Source organism: Tasmannia lanceolata, unplaced genomic scaffold (assembly GCF_043159265.1).
Source record: "Tasmannia lanceolata isolate RefF3 unplaced genomic scaffold, GAP_Taslan_0.1 ptg000018l, whole genome shotgun sequence".
Lineage (NCBI taxonomy): Eukaryota > Viridiplantae > Streptophyta > Magnoliopsida > Canellales > Winteraceae > Tasmannia > Tasmannia lanceolata.
In genome coordinates, this window is record NW_027518695.1 from 8,837,501 (window position 1) to 8,848,548 (window position 11,048).

At 38.0% G+C, this 11,048-nt stretch overlaps 2 protein-coding genes across 4 annotated transcripts in view; one reads left to right on the forward strand and one right to left on the reverse strand.

Moving 5' to 3' along the window:
- LOC143850808 (protein DEFECTIVE IN EXINE FORMATION 1-like) overlaps positions 1-4,740 on the forward strand; it is a 24,096-nt gene extending 19,356 nt beyond the window's left edge. For 2 of the 3 annotated variants that reach the window (XM_077360067.1, XM_077360070.1), the window contains 4 exons: positions 2,123-2,406; positions 2,502-2,619; positions 3,731-3,913; positions 4,138-4,646. In XM_077360067.1, coding sequence (XP_077216182.1) covers positions 2,123-2,406; positions 2,502-2,619; positions 3,731-3,913; positions 4,138-4,455 — 903 coding nt within the window. In that variant the 3' untranslated portion in view covers positions 4,456-4,646. Of the gene's footprint in view, positions 1-2,122; positions 2,407-2,501; positions 2,620-3,730; positions 3,914-4,137; positions 4,647-4,690 lie in introns of those variants that run through there. The other variant, XM_077360069.1, reaches the window with a different exon arrangement.
- A 5,193-nt stretch (positions 4,741-9,933) lies between these two features.
- On the reverse strand, positions 9,934-10,830 carry LOC143850892 (transmembrane protein (DUF962)). The gene has a single exon (XM_077360171.1). The coding sequence runs from the start codon at positions 10,463-10,465 to the stop codon at positions 10,127-10,129; it is 339 nt and encodes a 112-aa protein (XP_077216286.1). The 5' UTR covers positions 10,466-10,830; the 3' UTR covers positions 9,934-10,126.
- Positions 10,831-11,048: the final 218 nt, after the last annotated feature.

Sequence of the window (11,048 nt, forward strand, 5' to 3'; positions counted from 1 at the left end):
TGTATTGTGTTTTTATAGATTTTGGAAATATTTCATTCAGATGCTAATATTTTTTGGACTTTAAGACCTTAACAAATGCAGCTATTTATAACATCCGACTGTTGGTCAATGGAGAAGATTGTAATGGGCAATAGCTTGAAAAGCATTTCATGGGATATAGGTACATGGCCTGTATCAACCATTTGACCAACAGAACGGAGTACCAACTATAAAGTTGTGCACCGTGTTTACATTGCACGTTTTTTTATTTTCCCATTTGTTGGCTTTTGTGGATTTTTTTGCTTGTTTTGTTTCCATGCATCACTCAACATTTTTCACTAGTACTGATTAATTTATCTATTATTATAGCGAAGTGTCCATGTGTCTTGAACTTTGAAGTTAGCCGTGCCAGACTTTAGGACACTGACTCTTGCACCCTTGTCATGTGTCTAGGTAACACTGTTTTAATGATGGTCAAAATTTGGAATTGTATTTTGAGATTTGCAGAGTGCAACAGACTCTGCTGTCTGGAAATTGTTCTGACTACGAAAAAGAATATTGACCGTTACTATCAGCATTTGAACTTCTTAATGCCTTTTATGAAATAGTGGTTAAACATTTCAGTTCATCATCCTGTACACTTGTCTTTTATGAAATAGTGGATAAACAGATCAGTTCATCATTTTGTACACTGGCTCTTTGTTCTAGAGCAGCCCGTCTTTTCATTTTCTCATGGAATGCCTGGAATCTCTCTCTCTCTCTCTCTCTCTCTCTCTCTCTCTCTCACACACACACACACACACACACATGTTTCTTTCCTTTGTCATTCGTTTTCTTTCCGTGGAACATCTTTACTGGAATTTTTTCTAATGACTTTTTTACACCTCATGCATAGCATGGGTGGGGTCGATCATTTTACAGTACATGTTTTGACGAGGTGAGGCCCATCATTTTATACCATAGCATGGGTGGGGCCCACCATCTCTACTAGACCTGGCAAACGCGACCCGTGCCCGCGGGTGACCCAACCCACCCGCAAATTTGCGGGCACTGGTTGGGGTTTTAGTGACCCGCCAAAACCAATCTGCCGGTGACCCAACCCGCAAAAACACGGGTCGGGTCGGGTCAACCCGCGGGTGCCCGCGAGTTGACCCAAATTATAATATGCTGAAAGTTTGAAAATAGATCTAAATTCCACTCTTCAACTTCCAGATTCCAATGTTATATATGCTGAAAGTCTGAAAATAGGTTGTGCTTTGGATGATCCAAATTATGATTTGGATGATCCAAATTCCAAACCGTGGCCCCAATGTTAATAGGTTGTGCTTTGAACTGAAAATAGGCTTTGAACTGAAATTTTGAAACTCTGACCCCAATGTTATATATGCTTTGGATGATCCAAATTCCAAAACGTGCATTCGATGGGCCATAATGTAAATAGGTTGTGCCTAAAAAATCATTAGCATAGGATAATTCTAACCCTCAGATCTAAATAGGGACTCACAATATGGAAACTTCTATAGATCGAACGGTTGAGATCATCCTATGGCAATGATTTTTGGGGCACGATCTATTTACGTTGTGGCCCATCAAATGGACGGTTTGGATCATCCTATGGTGTAGGTTGTACCGTCCATCTTGAAAATTTTGGGGTGAATTTATCGCCAGCCAAAAAAAACACTGTTTTGGAAAAAATTGCGGGTTGACCCGACCCACCCGCACTGGGTATGGGTCACTAGTTGCTGACCCGTAGGAATGCGGTCATTTTGACCCGCAACCCGCGGGTCTACCCGACCCGACCCACCCGTTTGCCAGGTCTAATCTCTACCCAAATCCATGCATAGTGTGGGTACTTCCATCTTATACCATGCTGTGGTAGTGTGGTCCCACCAACTCCAGTAAAAACCCATGCATCAGATGGTGCCAACTATTTTACCTCAGTGTGTTGGGGTGGGTCCCACGATCTCCACTCAAGCCCATGCATCGGGTGGGGTCCATTATATTACACTTGTGCATAGCATGTGCCAAAAATACTAGTATATATATAGTGATGATCTGAAGTTGCAAGTTTTTCTTACGTATTTATTATAGTTCGCATTTCTTTGTAAGAGTGATCTGATCATTGTTAGCATATGTTGAGCAGGGTCCAACAGTTGGTGATGTTGATGGCGATGGTCATACCGATGTTGTAGTCCCGACAATATCAGGGAACATATATGTTCTTAGTGGAAAGGATGGGTCAACTATCCATCCCTTTCCGTATCGTACTCACGGGAGAGTAATGAGTCGAGTTCTTTTACTCGATCTAAGTAAACATGGGGAAAAGCAGAAGGGACTCACTCTTGTTACTACATCATTTGATGGTTATTTGTATCTTATTGATGGACAAACAACCTGCGCAGATGTTGTTGATATTGGAGAGACTTCGTATGCTACTTTGACGTTCAATTTTTCAAGCCTTTTGCTTCAGGAAACAAATCTTAAGATTTATACATGTGCTAATAGTACCTCTATGTGTGCAGATATAGCATGACCTTAGCAGAGAATGTTGATGGTGGGGATGATTTAGATCTAATTGTCACAACCATGAATGGGAATGTCTTCTGCTTTTCAACACCTGTTCCACATCATCCTCTGAAGGCAATAATAAATCTCTTCTACTCTGTATTTTAAATGGATTTTCTTCTCTTTTCCCTTCTCTTAACTTTCTTATCATGTGCAAGAGATGCGTTAATGGATGCTAGTCACAGTAAATTGGTGCACAATTGAGGTGCTGGGACAACGCTGATGAGTCACCTCAATTAACATATACCTGTGTGCATGCACATGCTTGCAGGCTCTTTTTTTGAGTGTGTGTGATTGATCGTGGGCTGATTTTTTTGCTACTACAGTATTGACCATGAATCAAAAAGTCAAACTCAGTAGGATTTGATGATGAATTGAGTCCAACTCAACTTTAAACATCTAAGGACTATTTGGATGCAGGGATTATGACCCTGGAATTCTTTTTCCCGTGTGAAAGGATCTTTGCCATAATTTTTTTCGGATACGGCAAAAGCTCTAGAGCTGATGGAACAAGTTAAGCAAGGCCCTTTAAACATGTCCCATACCAGTCTGGGTCCCACCCAGTCGCATACCTAGGCAGGCCCCCACTCAGGACCATAACATACCACCACGCTTCCGAATCTGCTGTCCCCGGCAGCCCACTCTGTGATGGCTTTCACTTTATCCTTTTTTTTTTCAGGTAGCCCTTTCCACATGTCGCCCCCTTTGGGGTGGCCCACTCTGTGGCAACTCCACTCTGCCGACTTTCACTGTGGCTTTTTACCAGGTAGCCCTTTCTAGGTAGTCCTCACCACAGGTGGCCCCTTCTGTGACTCGAACACAGGACGGGGTGGCTGCTTTGATACCAAATGTTAGGTACCTTACCAATACACCAAAAGCTTTAGCGCTGATGGAACGCGTTAATCTAGTGTTTTTTACCATAGAACTATTACTCCGTTGTCATGTTTTTAGTACACAGTTAAGTTTTCCTTGTACACTGTTTTTTTAGGTTAAGGATCCAAAGTTCAACTGTCTAGACGGATTACTTGCTGACTTGGTGAGTTTTTAGTGCCGGATTGAGATTTTAGGACACTGGTCTGGACTAGATAGAGCCGAAAAGTCCAGTTACGTAACCCATACTATTTGGGCACTTGCTTATGCAGGACTTATTTTCTTTGATTAATTTTGTTCTTGCTATCTCTTCCAGGCCTGGAGATCTCCTAATCAGGGAAGGAACAATGTTGCAACTCGGTCCCACCGTGAGGGAGTTTTTGTACTTCCTGCCTCAAGAGCTTTCCGTGATGAAGAGGGCAAAAATTTCTGGGTGGAGATTGAAATTGTGGACAGATATAGATTTCCCTCAGGAAGTCAAGGACCTTATAATGTCACAGTAAGCTCCCTTGTCCAATACACGATTAAGTGAGTTTTTTTTTTTCTTCACTCAAAAAAAGGTCGGCCCAGTATACGAGGCTCCCTCCATTGCGGGGTTTGAGGAGGGCTAGATGTACGCTGCCTTACCCCTGCTTTGCATAGAGCCTTACCCCTGCTTTCTTCACTCAAAGATGATTAAATGGTTATCAATCCTTTTGTGTTCTTTCTGTTGAAACAATGCAGACAACTTTACTGGTACCTGGGAATTACCAAGGAGAGAGACGGATAGTGCACAACCAGATCGTTGAACATCCTGGAAAACACCGAGTAAAATTGCCGACAGTGCCTGTTAGAACGACAGGAAATGTGTTGGTTGAGATGGTAGACAAGAATGGGCTCTATTTCTCTGACGAGTTCTCCCTTACCTTCCATATGCATTACTATAAGCTACTGAAGTGGCTTTTAGTTCTCCCAATGATGGGGATGTTTGGCGTGCTTGTCATTCTCCGTCCACAGGAAGGCACACCATTGCCATCATTCTCGAGGAATACCGATCTTTAAGCTCTTTTCGTGCACTACCTTTGGTAAGGACGAGTCGGGTTAATTTCAAAGTTTCTTTACCGTAAGCAAGATGGTACTGTTGATTGAATTCAGGAAACTCTGTTTCTTCTAATGTTTCCTGTCGGTTCTTTTGATGTTCTTTACCTAAAAAAAAAATTGATTTAACTCTAATGCTTTCTTATTTGTCTTTATTTTCGTTTTCATTTTTGTTGTAATTTTGTATTACTCTCTTCAGGGGCTGTGATGAAATGATCTGAGTTGAGTTGCGGCTCACATTTTCCTCAATTTACAGGCATTCAGCTCTCTTTTCTTAACCTGGGCCAAATAATGGAGTTGGAGTAGGCTCACTGAGATCTTTACTCCCCCACTTTGAGATTGGTCATCTTGTGGGGCCTACTATGGAGTCGGAAAATTTTATTCTTTCCATGATTTAGAGGAAAATGATAATGATTATGGTTAATTTAGAGGGATATTATCATACATTGAATAGGGTTGGTTCAAGTTGTCGTTTTCGGTACATAGAAAGGAAAAAAAATGAATATTTTTCCAAACTTTTCCAGAAAATTCCTGCAATCCAATCCAAATAGTAATACTGTCAAAATGCTTGGTCTCTTCCATTGGACCAACTCTGAAGCATCCGTTATTGGGCCTTCCCTAAGCAAAAAACACCTTTTTTCTCAGGCAGGGCATCAAAGTTCTGTTTTGCATTGGGTAAATACTCCAGGGCAAAGATCCTCAGCTCAGTCGCTGGGAGGTAAAAAAAAAACTTGAGGCAAGCATACTGATATTTGCACCCTCTTATTCAAATGCGTCTCTATTTTCGCAAAGAAAAAAAAGGTTGGGCAAAAGTACAGGTAAGAATCACCATTTCAATTATACGAAATATTCATTGTTGGCCCCATATGATAAATCCTGCCTCTAAAATCTCTATTTGAAAACTCTCAACTGAGGGTTAGGGTTTGTCTAATGCAGATTTTCTGTAATTCGCCATCCATTGTAGGGTCCAACAGATGAATGGATCAGATCACTAGATCATTTATTCTCGCCCATCCAATTGAAATTCCTCATTGCTTCCAACATCTTGTTGGGATTTGTCAGCAGCCAACAAGTGAACTTTTAACAAAAAGAGGGTGTCAATATAAAAAGTAGTTACTTAGAATAATCCCTCGCATCTACTTCCTATGTGCCTCTCACACTCTCCCGTAAGTGAAAATTGGAAACTCACCCTTCTTGAGAAAGTGCTTGATGTCATTGAACCATGGATTTCCATCAGTTATTGCAAAATGATTTACGACCCATTATTTTGATCTTGTAGAACATTACGAGGCAACCCACAGAATCTAGTACCCATCAAATCGTTATCCCATGCATGTGATACAAAACTACAAAAATCAACCATTAAGCTTTATGTTGGAAGGACAAAAAGAGGCTTGATTGATCAAGGGCCTAGGATCATCCGATTAAGGTGTTCTCAATGGCATTTGACTGGACTTGTGGTCTCCGGTTGGGCCAACAGATCCGATCAAAAGCCGCATTCTTTCTTGCTTTTTTTATAAATCAAAAGCAAACTTACAAGAATTCAACTATTACTTCAATTTCATTAAACATTACTACAAATTTTTTTCTATTTTTCCTCAATTTGTTAGTTCCCGTCTTTCAGAAAAAGGCAGAGTTCATACACTGTAAAGAAAGTTTTTTTTTTAAAAAAAAAAAACACAGAAAAGAAGCATTTCCACATGCTAGGCAAGGCCATACAACGTGTGAAAGCTATTGCAAAACAAGGATCAAAATGATCCAGTTATTGTCTAAGAGATTCAAGCACATGATCTAAAAAACCAGAAAGGATACCCATTAAACATACACAGCAATAGCCTAAAATCAAATCAAGAATCGAAATTCATGGCAAAGATATTAAGACTTTCATCAGAGGCCTCACGAGAACCCAGATACATTTAAACAGAACCAACCAACTAAAGAAAAACAGCTTCGTATGGGTTATCTCAATACAAGAAAACCAAATGCAGAGTAGATAAAAACCAAAAATAGACAGCACCAAGAAGAGAACTTCGATAGGATTCAAGCCAACATTGTTACATAAAATCCAGCCCAACCAAGAAAAATTACAGAAGTCATTTAATTCCTCATACTGAAAAATGCCCTTAATCCATAACAAGGAGGATTAAAGTTTTGGGTTGAACCTCTATATCAATTGGTTAAGGCTTTGGTTTTCACCCTGGAGGTCGGAGGTTCAAATCCAGCTTAACTATCAAAAAAATTTTGCTTCAAAAAAAAAAGGAGGATTGAAAAGAAAATATAAAATCACTCAATTTGAAGAATTCTATAGCTTTCAAACCAAAACAGATGCAATCACTACTGGTCATACCCAACAAGAAAAAAATTACAAGAAATCACTTAGGGCCCATTTGGATACCTCCCATTTTGTATTTGGATTTGGAATTGAGTTTTGAATACAAAATGAATAGATCTGGCAGCTCATGTAGACGGCATGAAGAGGGAGACAAAGAGGGTAGGGGAACTTTCTAGTGGAGGGGAGAGGTTAAGGAGCAAAGAGGGTGAAGGAAACTACCAGATCTGTGGATTTCCAATTTCTTGTTTCCACAACTTATTTAGAAATCTGAATTTTTTCACTGTCAGCTGCTGAATTAGAAATCCAAGAATTTGTTCCGATCCAAATTACAATGCAAAAAGGGCTGCAAACGTCAGAAATCCAAATCAAAATCTTCTCTGCATCCAAACGGGTCCTTATTGCATGTTTGGCTATGCTAAAAATAATTTTATGTAAAACGTTCAGGAAAAAATATACAGTTAAAGCGTGGATTGTTTTTTCAACGGTTTTTGATGAAAAATTTTTACTTGGAAAAACTTTTGCTTAAAAAAGTGGTGTGGTCTACCAAGCACCGGAAATGTTTCCAGGGAAATTTTTTTCAATGTTGCCAAACATGCCCTTGCAGGCATGCACATAGACATGCTCCTCAATAAGTTCAATAAAACAGATAAGAGAGCATATTTGGGATAGTAAACAGAGCACCCAAAAAGAAGTGTTTTCACAAGTACAAGAAAACAGCCCAACCTAGAAACAGTCCACGAAAAACGGCTTAATTAAAAGAAGTTCCATAGATTTCAAATCAACTCAAATATTTTTCTGAAAAAAATTACAAGCATGGTTGCTCATAAAGTCCATAATCTTATACCCCAATAAATTCAAAATTTCCATACTCAGGAAATAGAGCAGATAATATTCAATACACCATATTAGTCAAATACATAGTGAGCAGGTCAAGAGAAACAATAAAAAAAAAAGGCACAACCAGCCCCGTATAAAAACAAGGAATGGGAAAAAACAAGAACAACAAAGTTGCCTGTTAAGTCTGCAGAATAGTTTATTTTATACAACATAGAGGAGATTAAAAAAAGAAATTTAAAGAGCACCCAAGAAGAATAATCTCCATAAGTTTCCACTAAACCAGATACAATAATAAGGAATTGATGAAACAATGGCAAGAACAATTGCCTGTTAAGTCCAATAGACTCCAAAGTGTGCACAGCAGATGAAAACGAATCGCAGATATAAAAACAAAAAAGTATGAGCGCCCAACTCAAAGAATCTCTACATATTTCAAACTAAAACTGGATACAATACGATAAATTCAGAAACATTTACAAGATAATTATCAAGATTTGTAATAAATTTAATACATGAGATCAAGCTATATAACAGTGTATACAAAAAATTTGAGATAACCCTCATTAGGAATCATTTCCATACAGTTCAGAACAAACAAGAAAACAAACCAATCTAGGAACAATTACTGGAAAATTTGCTTTTAAATGCCGTCAACTATAGTACAATAAATCCCATATATATATATATATATATATATATATATATATATTAAAATTAAAGAGCTATAAATACACCCAACAAGGGGAATTTCAACAGAATTCAAACCAAGCCCATACAGTATTACAGGGAAGAAAAACGAAACCAAAAAACTACTACAAAAACAATCTATTTCCTTGAGAGATCTGATGCAGATCAGAAAACAATTGCTTATTTAAGTCTTAAAAATTTGCTATAAATGTAATAGAACAAAGCGGCGATAAATAATAATTGAAAATAGTAACTGAAAAATCCATCTGGAAGAATTTTCATAGAAGTTCGACCATGAACCAAGATAGACCCACTAGCGATCAAGCTGATCCAGAAACAATTACAAGAACAGTAGCTTATAAAGTCTTTAAACTTAGAACTTCTCTCAAATTTAGCACAATAGATTGGAATACACCAAACACACAAAAATAATATATGAACGAAACCCATCACCAGGAATTTTTGCACAATCCAAATCTAGCCCGCATACAACCTCAAGGAATTGAATTGTATACAGGAACCATTTACAACAAGAAAACAAACCAATCTAGGAACAGTTACAGGAATATTTGATTCTATATGCCATACAAATTTAGTACAATAGATACCATATATAGAAATTTAATAGAAATTTCCCTCCACTCTAGTACAATAGATCCCATGTATATTAAAATTAATGAGCTACAAATACACCCAACAAGAAGAATTTCAACAGAATTAAAACCAAGCCCATGAAGTGTTACAAGGAAGCAAAATGAACCCAGAAACAACCACAAAAAAACAATCTATTTCCTTGAGAAATCTGATCCAGATCAGAGAACAATTTCTTATTTCAGCCTTAAAAATTTGCTATAAATGTATAGAACAGAGCGACGACAAAAAATAATAGAAAATAGTAATTGAAAAATCCATCTTGAAGACTTTTCATAGAATTTCGACCATGAACCAAAATAGAACCACCAGCGATCAAACTAATCCAGAAACAATCACAAGAAGAGTAGCTTATAAAGTATCTATTTACACTTCAGAAATTCCTCTCAAATTTAGCACGATAGATCGGTATACACCAAACATGCACAAATAGCAAATGAAAGACACCCATCAGCAGGAATTTTTGCAGAAGCCAAATCAAACCCGCATACAACTTCAAGGATTTGAACTGCATCCAGGAACCCTTTACAACAAGAAAACAAACCAATCTAGGAACAATTACTGGAGAATTTGCTTGTATCTGCCATACACTTACAAATTCCCCTCCACTTTAGGACAACAGATCCCACATATATTAAAATTAAAGAGCTACAAATACACCCAACAAGAGGAATTTAATTAGAATTCAAACTAAGCCTATAAACTATTACAGGGAAGCGGAATGAACCCAGAAACAACTACAAAACAATCTCTTCCCTTGAGAGATCTAATGCCAATCAGAGAACAATTGCTTATCAACTCTTAAAAATTTTGTATAAATGAAATAGAACAGAGCGACGATAAATACTAATAGAAAACAGTAATTCAGAAGAGCCAGCTGGAAGAATATTCATAGAATTCAGACCCTGAACCAAGATAAACCTAAGCGATCAAACTAATCCAGAAACAATTACAAGAACAGTAGCTTATAAAGTCTTTACACTTCAGAAATTCCTCTCAAATTTAGTACAACAGACATAGTAAATGAAAAACACCCACCAAGAGGAATTTCTGCAGAATCCAAACCAAACCCATATACAAATTCAGGGAATTGAACTGATTCAACAATCGATTACCTTCCCAAGAGAATCAAAAGACCTGCAAAACAGGCCTCTTTCCAAGTCTCTTGATCTCCTTATCCATCTGACCAGTGAGCATTAATCCAAACATCTTGAAATCACATAAAAGAGACCAAAAAGGGTGCCCAAATGTGGCAGGAACATTCCCTTCAACAAAGAAATGGCTATACCACGCAAACCCATATCCGAATATAGGGATAAAGAAAACAATCCACCATTTGAAGAGAAAAGAGAATACCAATAGGACAAAACTAGTAAGTGTACCAATGAAATGCCAACGCCTTGTTGAGGGTTTTGAATGCTGGTTCACATAAAATGCCCAGAACTCTTCTAGGCTTCTGAAATTCATGTCTTGGAAACCCTAATTCGGGAAGAAAGTCCCAAGTTTTTTTTTTTTGGTGGGTTTTTGTTCTTGGAAGAAAATTTAGCTGGGTTTCGAGGGTTTTTGTTCTAGGGTTTTCTTCTTCTTGGGAAGTCAGATGAAGATGAGCCCAAGTGGGTTTTGCTTACTAAGTTTTTTTGTTTGGTCCGTTTTTTTCTAAGAAGAATTCTAAAATCAAATCAGGACGAAACCACTTCTTAATTCTTATTTTGTTGCGTAGGGTACGGTGTTGTTTTCAGCGAGGTTTGGAGGTTTTTGTGCAGTGGAGATTTCTATACTACTAACTTCCTAAGAGCCATTTATAAATGCTTCAGAACAAAGATGTGTGATTTTTAGGTGGGATAAGTTTCATGTCAATATCATGCTCAGATCACCTGTATCACCATTACATATTTATGTACCCACCTTTTCTTTCCCCAGCCACTCCTCTAGTGTATTTATATGGCTGCTTTTTTACAGGGCGGGGGGGGCGGAAGGAGGATATGCCCTTTTTTAATTGATCGATTTAAGTATTAATTAAAGAAAATTTACTTCTATTATATTGAATTGA